This window comes from Tupaia chinensis, unplaced genomic scaffold (genome assembly GCF_000334495.1).
Source record: "Tupaia chinensis unplaced genomic scaffold, TupChi_1.0 Scaffold000605_1, whole genome shotgun sequence".
Classification (NCBI taxonomy): domain Eukaryota; kingdom Metazoa; phylum Chordata; class Mammalia; order Scandentia; family Tupaiidae; genus Tupaia; species Tupaia belangeri.
In genome coordinates, this window is record NW_006160123.1 from 3,897,368 (window position 1) to 3,917,823 (window position 20,456).

Consider the following 20,456-nt stretch of genomic DNA (forward strand, 5'->3'; position numbering starts at 1 on the left):
GTGAGTGTAAGCCACTGGGTTAGGGACTCGAACTACAGTCAACTACATGGGAGTTCAGTGATGTAGCCATTATGCCATCTGGTGGTCCCTTTGATGAATATTTTTTATTTCAGTCTTAATTTCTTCAATAGTTAGGAAAAAAAAATCACATTCAAATTCATTCAGGAGTAGATTGTTTAATTTTCATGTTGTTATTTCTTTTGAGGACTCTTTTTGTGGTTGACTTCAAGTTTAATTCCATTGTGGCCAGAGAAGATACTGGGTATAGTTTCTATACTTATAAATTTATATAGGCTTGTTTTATGACATGTTATATGGCCAGTCTTTGAAAAATGTTTCATGTAGCGATGAGAGAAAAGTATATTCCATAGTCACTGGATTTAATACTCTATATACATCTGTCAGGTCCAAGGGCAAGGAGAATTTTAACCTTAAATTTTTTTTATAATACATTCTTCTATATTGTTTTGTTTTTCTCTCAGTGGTAAGCTTTTCATAATAAATATAAAAAACTTGAATCTAAATAATACTTAGACATAAAAATCATAAGAATGTATTTCTACTTTTTTCTCCCCATAGCCTGCATGTACTCATCAGAGTGATACAGAGAGAGAGAGGCAGTGAGAAGGAAAGTGGGAAATCACCCCCTAGGGTGTGATGGCTAGGCCACAGTCCCTTCACCACCACTCTCCTTTTGGGATTTTTGAGCACACATGCACATGCACCAGGTGTAATTTTCAAGCCACCAGGTCCAGGACTTGAACCATGGTTGTCCATGTGGTGTCCAACACTTTAACTGCCACACCACCTAGTGGACCTTCTTTCTTTCTTTCTTTCTTTCTTTCTTTCTTTCTTTCTTTCTTTCTTCTTCTTCTTCTTCTTCTTCTTCTTCTTCTTTTTTAAAGGCTTGCTATTTATAATTATGTAACAGGGGAAGACTCTTTATCATTTGATTCTTTCTTCCATCCAAAATATCAAATTACATCAGCTTATGTCCTTATTTTGTCTTTAAGTCATTTATGGTAGTTGCATTTCGCACAGTGCAACAATGTTCTCTCATGTAAGAACGTTTAAATTAATTTTGTTTGAAATGAATGTTATAACAAGTTGGCATGTGTTAACAAGTGATTTGCAACAATTTAGGATCTAGTCATATGTCTGTCTACTTAACTGAGTATCATGAATTAAATAATATTTTCCTTATTTTAATGTAATGAGAACATTTTCATATGTAGTGTTACATGAGAAAAATGAAGATATTTCAAAAAGTGGATACAGGGACCAGCAGTTAGCGTAATGGCTATGTCGCTGGACTCCCACGTACTCAACCGTGGTTCAAGTCCCGGACCTGGTGGCTTAAACTCACGCCGGGCGCGTGTGCGTGCGTGCCCAAGATCCCGAGAGGAGAATGGAGGAGAAGGGATTGCGGCATGACCATCCCCCCTGGGGGGTGATTTCTTGCTTTCTGTCTCTCTGTCTCTCTCTCTCTCTGTCTCTCTCTGTCTGTCTTGCGAGTGCACGCGTCCTGTAGCAAAAACCTCTCCAAAAAAAAACCAAAAATAAGTGGATACAAATGCGATTGATGTATGCGTAGTTTTTTCACAATACTCATTTTTTACGAACTTTTTGAAGGCCTCTTGTATGAGCTAACTTTTGTTAGAAAAGACAAAGCTAAAACGGAAAGCAAACGTAGCATCAGTGGTTAGCTCAGGATGTAGTGATATTGGATGGTTATAATTTTATTTCAAATAGCTTTTTAGTAAGTTCTTTAATAGAAATATTCTACAATAAATAAAATTGTAAATTGTTAATGCAAGATATACTTAATAGAAAACCAGAAAATGCAGATAAGCAAAGGGTTAAAAAAAAGGACACAAGAATTATATCTAGGAATCCACCAGTCTAGAGCACACCACTTTCATTTCATGTGATATCTTTCAAGTACCTTTCTGTATATTCCTTTAATTGGAAAAATCAGATTAAAAAAAAAAACCAGGTTATTGATGGTTTGTCTCTCTTTCTCTCTCTCTATCGTATGTTACTTATGTTCTCAAGCCAGTGTCTGTTGGAATGTATTTTTTTCTTATCAATTAGTGAGAACTCTCTAAATATGTAAATTCATCTTTGCATATTGTCTATATTTCATAAATTTCTCTCAGTTTTTCAGATGCCTTTTAATTTTATTTAGAATTTTTTTTTTATGTTTGACACTGAAGAGTATTAAGTGCTATTTAATACAATTTTCTTCTCTTTCTTTTTGACTTATGTTCTTGGTGTCACAATTGATAAGTCATTAATTCCATAATTATGCAAATTATATTGTTTCCTTCTAATCCCTGGGAAATTCATATTTTGTGTTTATTACTTCTAAATTTAGCTTTTGCTTTTATTAAAGTAATGTTAAAATGTCAAACTGTATTTTAACATTTATCATAGAGGAGGGAAAAAGCAATTCCTGGTCTTAGTCTCCAAAGGAAACCATTTGAATTCTTAAATATTATGTTTATTTTACAGTTGTTTCCTATTGTGACATATTAGATTTCTTATACTACCCTTCCTTCTTTTACACACTCCCTACATGCACTTCATATAACTACGGCACAATATTTGGTTAAATCAACATTCCCTGCTTATGTGATTATAACTACATTGTTTGATTGCTTTCTTTCTTATACAGTGCATTCTTTTTCTTGAGGAATTTCAATGTGACAATGTAGATTTCTTTTCAAACACTCAAGTACATCTGTAAGATCCTATTTCAATGCCAGGTATTCATACTTTTGATATCTGGCCAAATTCATAAGATTGTCAGTTACATCCTTACCTATGCTGGAAACTGTATTTTACTTCATTATTATTATTATTTTTTTAAGAGTGAACATAATAGAACAGACCTATTTCTAATGCAAAATAAAGGATTTCTGGAGCCTTTTAGTTGACCCATGTCATTGGTAGTTCCTTACCTCTGCTGGAAACTGTATTTTACTTTATTATTAATTTTTTATTTTTAAGAGTGAACATAATGAACAGACCTATTTCTAATGCAAAATAAAGGATTTCTGGAGCCTTTTAGTTGACCCATGTCATTGGTAGTTCTCTGTGCCTCTCTCTCTGTTGACACTTATTATCTTGGTTCTGCACGTCCTTCCATCTCATTTCTTCCTCTATAAGCTGCAGTAAGTCTCCTTGACAGGCTTCTTAGGGCATTTACAAGACATTTGGCCTTTGGGTGACTTACGCTTTTTGGTTGTGATGTGACAGGCCAGGGTGATTCATCATCCCACAATAATTATGTCAGTGCCTTCCTGAGTGAGCTCAAACTCCTTTGCAGAGCTTGAATAATGTTGAGATCAATGCCTTTTTCTTTTGCTGAGGTGGGGAGAGTTGACCTACTGGTCTCTTAAGCATGAGTTTTGGCATGCTGAATGGTCATAGGCCACATCATGTTATCCCTCTGTGTACCTAAGAGCAGCCTCAAGTGGTTTCTCTTTGTGCTTCCTCTTATGTCCAAAGTTTCTTTGGACCCTGTCTCTGCTGTTCAAAAAATAAAATAAAAGATGAATCATTTTGTTGGATAAGAAAAGGACATTGTTGTAGTAGAGGTAATTGATTTTCCTCATTTTGTTACGAGAGAAATAATGGCTTAATACATAATTCATAGGAATTTAGGAAAGGATTTGTTGAAATATCCATTCACATGTAAAGCCAAATATTGAGAAGACAAAAGCTAGAATTATCCTTATTTCTATCATTTTATCCAGCATGCATGTTACCTAAATATCCCTGGATAAATCCGGAATGGGCCTGATCAAGGGCACAATTTGGAAAGATCAATGTGCTGGGTATGTCTACATCCTCCTAGTTCTAGTCACCTGCCTGATATTTCTTGCTTTGAAAAACAGCACTGGGTATAGAGCCAGGATGTGAGGTGCCACATAAGACAGTTAAAGAAATTGGCACTGTGTAGCCAAATAATGAAAGTCTGTCCTCTAATAAAGGAAGAAAAGTTTTGCTCCCTTGCATCAGAGTACCAGTGCAATCACAGGTTTTAGAAGGAGAGATTGATAAAATGAAAACATGGCACCAAGCTGGGAGAGAAACCTAGGCCGAAGGCTAGAGTAGGAAAAACTGCAAGAAGGCAAATCATTAGAAGGCAGCAGGGAGGACTTTGCTTGCAAATCATTAAAATAAAGTAGATTCTTGGGTGACAGGCAGGGTTCCTTATGGGTATTCCCTCAGTGAAGGCCAAGGACACAAATGTTTTCTCCTGGAGGCACAGGGGGCCACAAGATGGCATTCACTTTTGCATTCTTTTTCAGCCACTTTTAGTATTTAACATTCTGGGCAGTATGTTTTATGCTCATATGACAAGATTTAACAATCCATGTACACAAGATTTCTTTTGGCGAAACTGAGAAACCCTTAAGTGTGACTTCAGTAATAACCTTTGAAATAATCTTTAAAACTAAGGCACTGTGGGCCAGCAGGTGGCGTGGTGGTTGGGGTGTTGGACTCACATGTGGCCAACTGCAGTTTGAGTCCTGGACCCAGTGGCTTGAAACTCATGCTGTACACATGTGCGTGCATGCCCAAGATCCTGAGAGGAGAATGGAGGAGAAGAGATTGCATTGTGGCTACCCTCCCTGGGGAGTGATTCCTTGTTTTCTGTCTCTCTGTCTCTCTAGGGAACACATGCACCCTATAGCAAAAATCTCTCAAAAAAACCCTAAAAACAAAAGCAAAGGTTCTGAGTAATTGGATGTTAACATTAATCAGTGAGACATTTAAACATTCATTGGGGGCTGGCAGATGGCATGATGGTCAAGGTGCTAGACTACCACATGGCTGACTGCGGTTCAAATCTTGTACCAGGAGACTTGCTTTCTCACTTTCTCTCTCTGGTCAAATTAAAAAATAATAACAACAACAAATGTAATTAATTAAATAAATAATTATTTTTTAAAAAGAAACATTTAAACATACAAATCACTTGCTTTTTATTTATCTGTTTGTTTGTTTGTTTGTTTCAGGATATCAATGGATATTATAAAGGGAAACCTAGATGAAATTTCAAAACCAGCCTCAAATTCAAGAACACGTTCTGGGAGTAGAAACTCAACTACTTCTTTGGAGGTGCTGTCACCGGAACCAGGGTCCTTCAGGGTAATTTGATATTAAAAATGATTTAAACTTCTTCCAACCTCTCAGCAGTGGATGAAAACAATGTTGTCGGTGACATCTTGTTTTAAGGTTCATTTTTAGAGGCTGTGTTCTGGGAGGACTCACAGATTTCTTGTATTTTACACTAGATTATTTAATATGAAAATATGCTGACTGGCCCTCTTCCCCTCCTTCCTTCCATCTTTCCTTTCTTGGAGTGTGGCTTATTTGTCCATGTTGTACTCTGTTAAGGGAACTTTTTATTACTATATCTTATATACCACCATTGACTCTTACTTTGAAAAGATTTCAGTAGTTTGGGTAAAGGCTATGTGTTATATACAGGGCAGGTGTATTACTGTCTAGGACCTCCTTTTCTTGACTAGTGTTTTCTTTCCTTAAAATATCTAAACTCGATTTTTTTAAAGAATTATTTATTTAATTTTATTTATTCATTCATTTTATTTTTTAATTGACCAGAAAGACACACAGAGAGAGAGAGTGAGAGAGGGAAAGTGAGAAAGCAAGCCACCAGGTCCGAGACTGGAACCGTGGTGGGCCATGTGGGGGTCCAGTGCCCTTATCCACTATGCCACCTGCTGGCCCCCTAAACTCAATTTTAAGACTGATTTTTTTTCCTCATCTGTGATATAGTACAATTTGCTTCTTCTAAGGTTGTTTTAAAGGTTGTGGGAAACACAAATTTGAACTTATTGATGAAAAAAAATAATTGCATGTTAATGAATCCATACTCATTTATTCTTTTGATTTATGGACTAGACTGCATCATGGGTTTTTTTGTCTATCATGATTTAATGCAGGGATTAGCACTCTGGTAGTTATTTTTATTTTTAGTTGCAAGAGGGCATGTGTCTGAGAGAGAGGGAGAGGGAGAGAGACAGAAGGAAAGGCATTCCTCAATGGGTTGTTGTCATGTTGCAGTCCTTCCTTCATCTCTCTAAACTGTTGGGATTTTTGGCACACATGTACATATGCCTGGTATGTTTTACAAGCCGCTGGGGCTAGGATTTGGACTGCGTAGTCACGTATCTGCTGACTTTAACCACTATCCCAAGGGGCCTGCCCCACTCTAGGTATTTCAAGCAGAAAGGGATTGAATACAAGAATTCAAAAGGTCAGTAAGAAAGGATGTCCAGGAGGTGGTGACTTCCCTTGCAAGATTGGTTCCCAGGTCACACTACCATGGCTGCCTCCAGAGATCAGAAAGCTGCTGCTGCTGTTTCTGGACTGCTCCTAAGTCCCTTAGAAGCATAAAACTGGTGACTAGACATGCAGATATGGTTGTTGTTTACTTTTTTCCCCAGCTTTCTTTTTTTAATTTATTCATTTACAGTCATTCATTGTACATCAATACAATATACAAAATGAGATTTTTCATCCAGAATACATTGTATATTGGTTCAATCAGGATATTACTATACATGTTATCATCAAAAAGTGATTTTCTATTTCTTGTTTCTTATTTATTTTGCCTTCCCCCCCTCCTTGATTCCCTACCTCTCACGCTCTGCTAATTCCCTCCCTTTATTCCACACTGTCTCTCGAATCTGTAGTTGTTTTCCATGCCTTTCCCCCCCTACATTTTGTTGATTTGCTAAAGATCTTAATTAAGTTAAAAACTTTCAATAACAAATACAGGTGATATATATATATATATATATACATACACACACACATATATATACACATGCATATATATATATATGTATATATACACACACACACACATGCATTTATATATATATCACCAATCTACGAACACATGTCTGACTTTAGGTGTAAACTTCAGTGAGTAAAGTGAACATACCATAAAGTAGCACCTTGCTTGGGCTATATAGCTTACTGCAGTCATTGAATAGGTATTAATAGGTATTTTTAAATTAAAAAGCAGTTTTAGTTTTAATAGTTCAAAATCAAAAAATGTTAAGAGAAATTTGCTTAAAACTTAAAACCAGAAAAAGTTAGGATTCAGTTCAAATAGTAGCTAGATGTACCTATAAACAGTTCAAGGGAAGACAAACATCATCAAAAATGAAAATCAAAGCATTGAAGAAAATCAGTAATGTTTTAGTCTATAGTCAAAAAATTCTAGTTCACTAGTTCAGACTCATGTGATTAATGTCTTTTCTATAGAATTTGCAGTATTACTGTGGTCTGATCTTCCCATTTAAATCCTGGAAGCTAACATTCAACATTGTTACTGATCTTTCTGAACTTGCCCCTACTATTAAGTTGGCCTTTTTCTTGGTCATTTCTTGTTCTCTTATTTCTGTCTGTCTTTAGTTTTACTGGTATAGTATACCCTTCAGCACTTCTTGAAGAGCTGGTCTGGTGTTGATAAATTCTTTCAGGTTTCGTTTATCTGAGAATGTTTCAGGCTTTTCTTCCCATAGAAGGATGATCTTGCCAGATGTAGTATTCTTGGTCAAAATTGTTTTTCACTTAACACTTTGAATATATTTTCCCATTCTTTCCTTGCTCGCATTGTTTCCGAGAAGATGTCCAATGTTAGCCTGATGGGATATCCTTTGAAAGTAACTTAACACTTCTCTCTTGCCAATTTTAGTATCTTGTTTCTGTCTGTGGTTTTGGTCAATCTGGCTATGATGTGTCTTGGGGAAGATCTTCTTAGGTTGAAACTGTGTGGAGTCCTTTATATTTCTTGGGTTTGTATATTTGAGTACCTCTCTAGATTTGGAAAATTTTCTTCTAGGATTTCATGGAACAGATTATCAATGGCCTTACTCGTTTCTTCATCTTCTGGGATACCGATGATCTGTATGTTTGGGCGTTTAATGGTATCTAATATTACTTGTATGTTATTCTAATTTTTTTGGGTTATTTTCTCAGTCTATTTGTGAATTTTTCTAGATCAGAGGTTCTATCTTCTACATCTGAGATTTGATCTTCTGCCTGATCTAATCTGCTTTGGATATTTTCAAGGGAGGTTTTGATTTCCTGTATTATAGCTTTCATCTCTAACAATTCCATTTGATTCTTTGTCATGATGTGTATCTCCTCTTTCAGATCGTGCAGGAACTTCCTCAACTTCTGGAACTGGTCTCGTTTCTCCTGCACCTTCTGGAGTTTGTTGTCTCTCTTCTCTTGCATCTCTGTTAGTTTTGTCATTATGAATATTTTGAATTCTTTATCTGACATTTCCCTGAGTTCCCTTGTATTTTTTGTGGAGGAAGACGAGTTATTCTTTTCCCTTAGAGGAGAGATATTTTCTTGGTTTCTCCTATTTCTTGTGCTGCTGCAGTGGTTTCTGGTCATCTGATGGATTAAACACTTTTTCCTAGTTTTTGTAGTAAAATCTAAGCTTTCAGAGGAATGCAGGAGCAAGTGATATGCAGTCCCTAAACAATACCATTTTTCTCCCTTTGCACAGCTGATTCACTGAAAATTGAGTATTAATCTGATCCTAAAAGTATTCAGATATTTGGCTACTGAGCATCTAAACCTTGTGGAGGCTGAGCAGAAAAGTGAGAAGGGTAAAGAGAAAAAGAAAAGGGAAAAAATTAAAATAAAAAAGGAGAAAAAAAAGATAAAAACAATAAAAAATAAAAATTATTTTGGCAAAAAATGAAAACAGCTAGACGTGAGAGACAGAATAAGTAGGGTACTCTAACTGCTCTAACCTGGCTCCTTGGCTAGGTCTGGGGAGCAGGAGGGTGAAGTCTGGGCAGAGGGTCCTCAGTGGTCCTGATCCCTGAATGGGGCTGCTCAGAACCTTGCCAACTCTGTATCAGGAATTTAGGAGATGGTTTATTTATTTTTATTTTTTTGGAGAGGTTTTTGCTATAGGGTGCGTGTGCTCGCCAGAAAGACAGAGACAGAGAGACAGAAAGTGAGAAATCACTCCCCAGGGGGTATGGCCATGCTGCAGTCCCTTCTACTCCATTATCGTCTTGGGGTCTTGGACATGTATGCACATGTGCCCAGAGTGAGTTTAAGCCACTGGGTCTGGAACTCGAACAGCAGTTGATTACATGGGAGTCCAGCGACATAGCCATTACACCAATTGCTGGTCCCTAGGAGATGGTTTTGACCTCATTTCTGCTTCTTGCATCTCCTACAGTAGCATCTAATTGGATGATCCTAACATGTATCTAGAACTCTAACCTGCAATTGACTTTGTACAACACAGGTTACAGATGAGCTCTCTGTAAAATATAGGTTCTAGATGAGCTCTTTGTTTTGTTTTACCTAATCCTGCATCATTAATATAATGTATATTGTGTTAACTTTTTTTGGCCAGAGGGCACTTGTGAGCAAGAGAGAACCTCCCAGTGGGGTGTGATCACACCACATTCTTTTTTCCTTCATTTCTCCTTTCCATCAGAATTTTGGGAATGTGTGTATCTATCCACCATGTTTCTCGTGTCAAGATTTGAACTGTGGTCAGCTGTGTGGGATCTTGTTCTCTTAACTATTGAGCTACAGGATTTTCCCCTCCCCCCTTTTTAACACAGAGTCTAAACAATCCTCCTTACTTAGCCTCCCATCTGGGACTACAGGCAGGTGCTTCTGTAGGCTTTAGGTTGGACTGAATTGAACACAGGCTTCCCATGTGGTCTCAACCTATGGAGCACAGTTGGGCCCAGTGTGTTAACTCTTGTAGTTTTGTAATAATTACTGATATCTAGTAGGGAATATCCCATCTTATTGTTTTGTTTTGCTTTGCTTTTATTGCCAGAGAGTGCTTGTGCTTGCCAGAGAGAGAGAGAAAGAGAATGAGAAGCACCCCTGCCCCCCATGGGGTACAGTCATGGTACAATCCTTTTTCCTCTATTTCTTTATCCTGTCAGGAATTTGGGCATGCATGCACATGTGCTTAGCATGTTTCTCAAGCCCTTAGAGTTGGGATTCAAACTTAAGTTAGTCAAGTGGGATTTGGCTCCCTATGCACAGTGCTTGCTATTGCACTGTAGGGCTGACCTCTTCCTCCGTCCCTTTGTTTTTCTGAATAACTGTCTTAGCTATCTTGGCTTTTTGTTCTTTTACATGATTTTTTTTTTTTTTTAAGTTCCGAAAAATCCTGTTGGGTTTTTAATTGAAATTGTTTTGAATTTACAGATTAATTTGGGAGAATTTCTAACTTTTGGTATTAAATTATCTTACCTATTTGTATTGTGTTTAATTTTATCTCTTAGTTTTTAGTTAAAATTTTACATACAGTAAAATTGATTTTTTGGTATATAGTTCTATGAGCTTTGGTAATTTTTTTAACTAATTAATTAATTCATTAATTAATTAATTAATTCATTTATTTCTTAATTTGACCAGAGAGAGACAGAGGGTGAGTGTGAGAGAGAAAGGAAGTGAGAAAGCAAGCCACCAGACTCAGGAATCGAACCCTGGTCGGCCATGTGGGAGTGTCCAGCACCTTAACAACCACGCCAACTGCCGGTCCCAAGCTTTGGTAAATTCATAGAGTGGTATAATCGCTATCATAATCAAATTATAGAACAATTTCATCATCCTTTAAAAAATGACCTCATTCTGTTCCTTTGTAAATAACTTCTGCTCACCTTGACCATTACTGATATATTCTCTACATTTGTAGTTTTTACTTTTCTAGAAGGTCATGTAAAAGGAATCAGAGTGTAGCTTTTCAGTCTTTTATCTCCTAACATACAAGATGAATCTCATTCTTCTTCATTGCTGAGTAATACTCCATCATATGGGTGTATCATAGTTTGTTCATTCTCCAATTTAGGAACATTTAGGTTGATTCCAGCTTTTGGTGATTATGATTAAAATTGTAATTATTTGTTTATTGTATGTGTATATATGTATGTGTGTGTATATATATACCAGGCTGTTTTCTATTCCCACTACCAATGTACGACAGTACTGGTTGCTCTGCATCCTTGCCAGCAATTGGCATTATCAGGTTTTTTTTTTTTTTTTTTTTTTTTTTTTTCCTTTTTTGTTTTTTTTTTTCCCTTTTAGGTTTTGCTATAAGGCATGTGTGCTTGCCAGAGAGAAAGAAAGGGAAAATGAGAAATCACCCCCTGGGAGGATGGCCATGCTGTAGCCACTTCTCCTTCATTTTCTTCTTGAGATCTTGGGCACACATGCATACATGCTTAGGGTGTTTTTCAAGCTGCTGGGTCCCACACTTGAAGTGGCCATGTGGGAGTCCAGCGCCTTAATCATCATGCCACCTGCTGGCCCCCATTTTTTTCTTTTTTTTTTTTTTAGATTACCAGAGGGTTTGTGCACTTGCCAAAAAGAAAAAGGGATGGGTGGGGGGAGAGAGAGAAAAAAAAAAACCAAACCCTCTAGTTAGGTACAGTCATGCTGCAGTCTTTTTTCCTCCACTTCTCTATCCTGTCAGGATCTTGAGCATGCATACACATGTATCTGGTGTTTTTTTTTTCTAGAGATTTTTTGCTATAGGGCACTTGGGCTCACCAGAAAGACAGAAAGCGAGGAATTACCCCCCCCCAGGGGGCATGGTCAAGCCTCAATCCCTTCTTCTCCATTCTCCTTTCAGGATCTTGGGCATTCACTCACATGTGTCTGGTGTGAGTTTAAGCCACTGGGTCTGGGACTCGAATTGCAGTCAACTACATGGGAGTCCAGCAACATAGCCATTATACCAACTGCTGGTACCTCTGGTGTATTTTTTAAGGCAGTGGGGCTGAGATTCAAACTTTGGTCAGCCATGTGGGACCCAGCTCTTTTACCCACTAGGCCATGGGGCCTATCCTTCAAAATGAACTTTGCAAACTGAAGAGGGAAACCAAAATAGAACAGTATAAAATAATTAGCAAAGCACATGGTTCTTATTAGAATACCCTCATCAGAAGCACATCTCAATTCAGACTACTCATTTTTCAACAATTCAGTAGCTGCCTATGGCAGGGTACATCAGCCTCATTCCCAGAGCTTGGCAGGTAGTGGTTCCATTCAGAACTGATTTCCATTTTTCTCCATTGTTGATACAGATTGTTGGAGAGTAGTGCATATTTCTTTGGCACAAATATTATTACATTTAATTGTTAGCTAAATTATATTTAACGAAAAGGTATCATAGTTCTAGAATAATGCTAGTGTTTGTATGTATGTACCCATATATGCTTCCATTGATGTAAAAGTATACTAGAAATATGACATTTTAAAAAATACTTTTTTTGATATTATGTTTTTGGAAATGACTTCTAGGTTGATACTGCAAGTAAGTTGCACTATGGTAAAGAGGACCATTCATTTAGCAGTAATGCAGAGAAAAGAAGAAATAGTAATGATGAGAAAGGACAAAACTACACTGAGAAAATAGAATTGACCAAAGAGGGATTAGAGGAAGATCTGGACTTGGTTCAACATCAGCTGTTACCCGAGTGTCCAGGTAGGATAATCACTAAGTGACTGGGTAATGATAATCACAGATGTCATATTTAAAATATTTACATGTACTTATCAGCAAATTAGGGGAAAAACAAAAAAAGTGAAATGAAACGTACTTTTTGTGAGCAAGTAATCACTTTTTATTTGTAAGATTATATTAAGAGCTCTTAAATACATTTATAAATATAATAAAATATGCTATTTAATAAAATTGTTTTTGTGGCCACTTTATATTAGTCAAGTAGGGAGTATTTCTGTGTTTTATGGCATGATTTTTTTTACTTTTTTTGATCACTAAAATTGCCCAATATAATGTATCCCATAATTTGTAAATGTCTTATTAGGGATAATTTCATTCAATCTTAATAACACTTAGATTGAAAAGATGATTTTTAAATGGTATTAAATTAATTCTGGTCAGATGAATTATAACAGCAGTTCTCCAACCATGGTTTACAGAGCCCTGGAGGTGGGGTGAAGGTGGGGTTGACTCTGAGTCACTGTTAGGGTTTCTGAAAGGTAGAAACTATTTTCATAATAATTCTAAGATGTTATTTGCCTTTTTTTTCCTCTGTATTGACATTTGTACTGAGTATAAAAATAATGGTGGGTAAAATTGTTGGTGCCTTAGTATGAATCATTACAGTGACACCAAATTTATCCCGGTAGTCATTACAATTCTTGTGATCAAGTGCTGGCAGGAGGAAGAAAGAGCCGATGTCACTCAAAGATACCCTTGATGAAGCAGTAAAAAGTATTAAACTTATTAAATCTTGACACTTGAACATAGTATCGTGCAGTGTAAAATGGGAAGTCCAAATAAGGCAATTCTGCTGTATGCCAAAGTGTGAGGATTGTATTGAGGAAAAGTACTCGTGTAATGGTTTGAGTTACGAGCTAAACCGGTCACTTTTTAATGGAACACCATTTTTACTTGAAGAAATCAATTAAACATAAACTACAGGTATTATCATTCAGATATGGATACCTGTCAGACATTCATTCATTTACTCATGCATGTATTTATAATTCCCAGAGGGCATATGCAATTTCTAGGGAGACAGAGAGAGGGAAAAAGCACCCCTATTGTTTTGCTTACCCAGTTGGATATGGTCATGCTGCAATCCTCCTCCTCTATTTCTCCATCCTGTTGGAATTTTGGGCAACACAGATACATGTATGTGGCATGTTTTTCAAGCTGCTGGGGTCAGATTTCAAATCACAGTCAGCCACATGGAATCTGGCTTCCTTAACCACTAGTTTCTAGGGTTGACCCTGGCAGACCTTTTCTTTCTCTCTCTCTCTTTCTTTCTTCCTTCCTTCCTTCCTTCCTTCCTTCCTTCCTTCCTTCCTTTCTTTTTCTTTCTTTTAAATAAAGTGAGCCTGTTGTATCAAAGAAAACTACTGAGAGTATTTGTTGCCAGTGGTAAAAATTTAAGCTTTGACATAAAAACTAGAATTTTAGAAAACTTGTGTATGTTACTGTGAGCTTGATAACTTCCCAGTACTTAGACATTTCTGATAAAAAAAAAAAAATTGGTGGTCATATTAACAAGTGTGATTTAAAAAATATTTTATGAAATGAGTCCGCATTTTAAAGGCCTGCCTAATGCAATGGAGTGTTATTTCTCAAATAATCAACATAGGATCTATGCAATATGAGGGATAGTTCTGTGGATTTTAATGGAACAAAAATGAAAAACTCATTGATGTGGCCATAGTTTTGACATTAAACTAACCTCTAACAAACTTTCCCTTTGGTGTAGTATCAAAGAAAATACCCATCCTATCTAAATAGGCTACTAGATTTATCCTGCCTTTTTTTAAACTACACATCTATGTGAGGCCAAATTTTCTTCATACACTTCAGTCAAAACAACAGATTGCAATAGATTGACTATAGAAACAGATACAAGAACCTAGCTGTCTTCTTTTAATACAGGTATTAAAAATTTAAAGCAATGGGGCCAGCTGGTGGTGTGGTGTTTAAGGTGGTTGGATTCCATGTGGCTAACTGTGTGGTTTGAGTCCTGGGCCTGGCAGCTTATAAAACATGCTGGGCATGTGTGTGTATATGCCCCAAATCCTGAAAGAAACAGAGGAGGAGGGATTGTTGCATGACCATCCACCATTAGAAGGGTGCTTTCTCACTCTCCTCCACCCCGTCTCTTGCTTGTTCTCTGAGAAGCACATGTGCCCTTTAGCAAAGTAAAAAAATTTAAAAATTTAAAGCAATGCTGGTCTTTTCACTAATTTTTTGGGGAACATAGTTATTGTCACAAAAATATGATATTTATATTAAGATGTAATTAGTAATAGGAAGTTTATTTTTAAATGATTTAATAAATAAATATAATATTTTCAGTTTTGATTTCTAGTGTAGTAATTATCAATAGATGGGATCCTCATAAACAAAAGCTACTTTTTTAATTTAATAATTTTTAAGGCTATAAAGAGGATCTGAGATAAAGTTTGAAAACTGCTGACTTAGTGTACTTTGGATGAGCTCCGCTCTCAAAGGTAGGTCAGGTAATTCATGGTTACAGCTATCAGAAAATAAGGCAATCTAGTTCAGATTAGCTATTGACCCAGTTTACACTGTGTTTGTTTACATTGTTTCAGTGTTGTGTGAGTTACTTCTAAGTACCTACTAAATAGGTGAACTATATACATGGAGCCTGAGAATGCTAAGATGGACAGTGGGACTTAGAACTAGAGACTGCTGCATTTGAAGTATACGAGGAGATGAGAGGGACCTCCTTATTTATTTATTTTTATCTTTTTTTTTTTTTTTTTAACTGCCAGAGGGAAAAAGAGAGAGGGACAGGAAGAGAGAAAGCAATTCTGATGGGGCATGGTCATACTGCAATCCTTTTTTTCTCTCCATTAATTTATCCTATCAGTATTTTGAGCATGCACACATATGCCCAGCATGTTTTTCAAACTGCCAGGGCCAGGATCCAAACCATGCTTGGACATTTGGGACCCATGTCTCAGTACAGTGTTTAACTGATGCGCTATGGGGATAGCCCCAAGCCTCCTTATTAATAAGATTAGTATTGTTTTTGGATAAGTTTCTTTCCTCTAAAAATATCACCTCTTTTTTTTTTTTTTTTTCCTTCTAATGATCTAACCTAGGATGGCTGAGATTTTAGTATTTGAACATTTATGTTTATTGCTAGATTATTAGCTTTCATCAGACTTCACCTACTAGCTAAGAGCTTTGGCTTTGGAGTTAGATTTGGGTACAACCTGATTTTACCATTTACTGGTTATATCATCTTGGATATGTATGTATGTATGTTATAAATTAGCCTCAATGTACTGATTTGAAAACCTGATTTTACCATTTACTGGTTATATCACCTTGGATATGTATGTAACTCTGTTATAAATTAGCCTCAATGTACTGATTTGTAAGGTGAGGACAATGATTATACCATCTCTCAGGGTTAAGGTGCAGGGTTAAATGAGGTAGTACCTAACACTGTGCCTATCAGGTAACTTTGTAAATGTTAGCAATTATTATCACTATCATTAATCATAAGTTAAAATTTGAATGACAAAAGTTCTAAAAAGTCCTTAATTTCAAGTAAATTCCTATCAATTACCCACAACTTAAGAACTTTTTAGGTTCTTTAAGAAATTAGGACACCAGCATGAGTACTGAGATCTAGTGATTTCAGAGATAAGAGCAATGAAGATGTTCTGCTGAGAATTTACTCTTGCAAATGAAAGGGCAGGCCAGAAGAATGAGTCTGTCCTGAGAGCTGAGATCTAGTGATTCCAGAGATAAGAGCAATGAAGATGTTCTACTCAGAATTTACACTGGTAGAGCTTCTGTATCCATATCCTTCTCTCTCTCTGTCTCTGTCTCTTTCTGTCTCTCTGTCTCTGTCTTTTCAATTTTCTTTTTTTTCTTTTTAAGAATTTCTCTTTTTAAAGGATTATTTATTTAATTCCATTTGTTGTTATTATTATTATTTTTAATTTGACCAGAGAGAGAGAGAGAAAGGGAAAGTGAGAAAGCAAGCTGCCAGGTCCGGGACTCAAACCATGGTCGGCTATGTGGGAGTCCAGTGCCTTTAATCACCACGCCACTTGCCAGCCCCATTTCAATTTTCTTTTAAAAAACTCTTTAATGTAAAGTTTTTTCTTGGCTCTGAAATCCTCCTTTATCTTAGTAATAATTCCCTCCCCTTCCCCCCTCTTATCTAGGTAAATGAAAGGGCAGGACAGAAGAAAAGTGAGTCTACCATGAGAGTTGAGATCTAGTGATTTCATGCGTGTGCTGTGTGGTTTTCATTTTTTTATTTTATAAAATGAACAAATAAATAATTTTTTGTTTGCTTTTCCTGTTTTTTTTTTTTTTTTTCTTTCTCTTTCTCTGTTTTCTTATCCTCTTTCTTGTACCTCATCACTTTGCTGCTCAGCTTCTGCCTGCTGAGTGTCTAGACAGGTCTAAGTGAAAAGTTGCCAAATTCCAAATACTATTTAGGTCCTCATTTTCCTTAACTCCACACCCTCCTGTATGCTTCTGATCGCTCAGATTGATCTTCTAGAAATTAGGAAGAAATGAATAACCCATCAGATGACTAGAAATCACTGCAGGGGCACAAGAAATATGCAAAACCAAGAAAATACCTCACTCCCAAGGGAAAAGAATAGCTCCTCTTCACCCACAGATAGTACAATAGAGCTCATGGAAATGTTTGATAAAGAATTTAGAATATTCATAGTGACAAAACAAACAGAAATGGAAGAGAAGAGAGACAATGAACACCAGAAGAAAAAAGCTGATGAGTTCCTGGAAGTGAGAAAGTTCTTGTGAGAGCTAAAAGAGGAAATACACACCATAAAAAAGAATCAAATGGAAATATTGGAGATGAAGGCTATAATACAGGAAGTCAAAACTTCCTTCGAAAGTATTAAAAGCAGACTAGATCATACAGAAAATTAAATCTCAGATGTAGAAGACAGAATTACTGGACTAGTAAAATCCACCACGAAGACTGAGAAAATAGCCCCCAAAATGAGAATAATATGCGCAAGAAGATCTTCTCCAAGACACGTTATAGCCAGAATGACCAAAACCACAAAGACAAGATACTCAGACTGGCAAGAGCGAAATGTCAAGTTACCTACAAAGTATATCTCATCAAGCTAATAGTGGACCTCTCACCGGAAACAATGTGAGCAAGGAAAGAATGGGAAAATATATTCAAAGTGTTGAGTGAAAAACAATTTCAACCAAGAATACTTTATCCGGCAAGATTATCCTTCATATGGGAAGAGAAGACAAGAACATTCTCAGATAAAACAAAACCTGAAAGAATTTACTGACACCAGATCAGCTCTCCAAGAAATTCTGAAGGGAGTGCTATCGCAAGAAAACTAAAGTCAGACAGACAGAAATAAGAGTTCTAAAACAAGTAAGAAAATGGCCAGCTTAACGGTAGGGTCAAGTCCAGAAAGCAACCATGGATACCAGAGACAGTGTGGGAGGAGGGTGGGAGATGGCAGAGGGTGAGAGATAGGGAATCAAGGATGGGAAAAAGACAAAATATACAGGAAAATTACTTGTTGACAATAACACATATGTTGATGTGCTTGATTGAACCAATATACAATGTATTCTGGATGGACAATCTCATTTTGTATGTTGTAATGATGTACAGTGAATGAATGTAAATAAAAATAAATAAATGTGAAAAATCCCGAAGGAAAAAAATAATTAAAAAAAGAAAAGAAATTAGGACAAATGAGAGGGGAATAGAAAAAAAAGGCATCTAATTATGAGGACTACCTTGTATAAGTTTTTTTTTCTTCTGTATGGGAACCACTTTGTGCCACTTAGGACATACTGCTTTTTACTGTAGCTGTTATATTTAGCTACTTGCGCACTTACCTTCTCTTTTAATTAGTCTGAAGCAGCTTTGGGATAGGGTCTGTGTCTATTTTTTTTTGGCCAGAGGGTTCATCTACCCACCAGAGGCAGACAGACAGACACAGAGAGGGAGAGAGAGGGAGGGAGGGAAGGGGGAGAAATGATTCCTAATGGAATGTGGTCATGTCACGATCCCTTTTCCTCCATTTCTTCATCCTGTTGGGATTTTGGGTGTGCATGCACACCTGTCTAGCATGATTTTCAAGCCACTGGAGCGGGGATTTGAACTGCACAGTTGACCATGTGGGGTCCAGCTCCCCTTGCCACCAGCCATGGAGTCTGTGTCTTATTCCCTATTTTTTATTTGTTAGTCAAATCCAGAAAGTATAGTGGAATAAAGGAGAAAGAATTTGAGATTTAACATCATAAGAGACCAACTTTTTTCTTTCTTTCTTTTTTTTTGGAGAGTTTTTTGCGATGCATGTACTCACCAGACAGGCAGAGAGAGACAGAGAGACAGAAAGTGAGAAATCACCCTCCAGGGGGAATGGCCACGCCGCAATCCCTTCTCCTCCATTCTCCTCTCGGGATCTTGGGCACGCATGCACACGCGCCCGGCATGAGGTTTAAGCTACCAAGTCTGGGACGCAGACCGCGGTTGACTACATGGGAGTCCAGTGACATAGCCATTACGCTAACTGCTGCTCCCAAGAGACCAACTTCTGAGTGTAATGTCATTATTAGTTATTTGAAAGAATCCAGTTATCTCAGCTGTAAAATACAGATAAATGTCCGTTTTACAAAGATGTGAGATAACTATATAAAATGTATGTGAAAGCACCTTGTAAATCAAGATAATGACACCAGTGTTAGTCATAATTACCATCGGCCACAAGTATTTGTTGAATGAAAGAATAGTAAAAACAAACCAATGCTTTATGGTTTTACTAAACTTCAACCCCACTCCTACTTTTAACATGTTATAGAAGAACCCAAATTAACAGAATTAGATTCTCAACTTCAAGATGCTATAAAGAAGATGAAGAGACTTGATAAAATACTGGTGAAGAGACAAAACAGAGAAAAACAAATTAAGAAGCAAGGTCTAGAATTGAGAATAAGACTGTGGGAAGAACTCAAGGTAAGCATTATATGACTGTGTGCCAACAGGGAAGCAGCTGCCTCAGATGAGTAGGAAAAGCATGGACTTCGGTGATTTTAATGTGATCTACTCTTACTGATTTATTTTACAGAAGTAGTTGCAGTGGTGTGTGTGTGGGCATAGGGCAAAGAGGAGTGGCATGACACTTTTCTGGAATTGGACAGGGTAGCTTTCCAGGCTCTGGGTAGCATTCCAGGCTCTGGGCACTGCTCTGGTGTGTTCATTTCCCGTGGGCAGGCCCAGTAGACCTCTCTTACCAGCATCAGGCTGGGGCTTTTCCTTCTCTGGACTAGGAAGGGGTATGCTGACTGCTTTCATCAAGTATGTATGTTTGGCTTTTCTTCAGTGAGCTTTCCATTTAGAGTGAAATAGACAAATACGTACAATTTGAATCACCTATTTAACATTAATTGCTTCAGTTGGTGACAAATAAGTTGGGGGTTCCCTGTTTCCTGTGTGGGTAAAGGTTTCTTCAGGAAGCTATAAAGTACTTGAGGTTTGACACTATGCTCCATTTGCTTCTGTTTCAGACATTTCTAATGCTTAATTAACACTTTGCTTGGTCTTCTTGGGCCTCTTATTCTGTATGGTATTGAGGGGATGAGGTTGACTAGATATTGGCAGTGAGTTGGTGGATAGCCATTGGCTCTTATTTGAATTTTTCCCCTTAAAGGAGAGCACCTGTAAACTTAGGACCCTTGTAATAATGGATTGGCTTTTGATCAGCTGCTGACATCAGGAGAAATTTCCTGGTCAATAAATTAAATTAAGAAATTAAAACCACATTTTTTACAAACTTTTTTTTTTTTTTGAGGTTTCTTTTTGCTATGAGGTGCATGCGCTCGCTAGAAAGACAGAGAAAGACAG

General features: G+C 37.0%; 1 protein-coding gene across 1 annotated transcript in view; it reads left to right on the plus strand.

The window, feature by feature from the left end:
• The window catches only part of LOC102475719 (fibrous sheath-interacting protein 1), a 65,094-nt gene that overhangs the window by 5,943 nt on the left and 38,695 nt on the right, over window positions 1-20,456 (plus strand). The window contains exons 3-5 of the mRNA XM_027775841.1: window positions 5,031-5,163; window positions 12,358-12,541; window positions 19,414-19,568. Coding sequence (XP_027631642.1) covers window positions 5,031-5,163; window positions 12,358-12,541; window positions 19,414-19,568 — 472 coding nt within the window. The remainder of the gene's footprint in view (window positions 1-5,030; window positions 5,164-12,357; window positions 12,542-19,413; window positions 19,569-20,456) is intronic.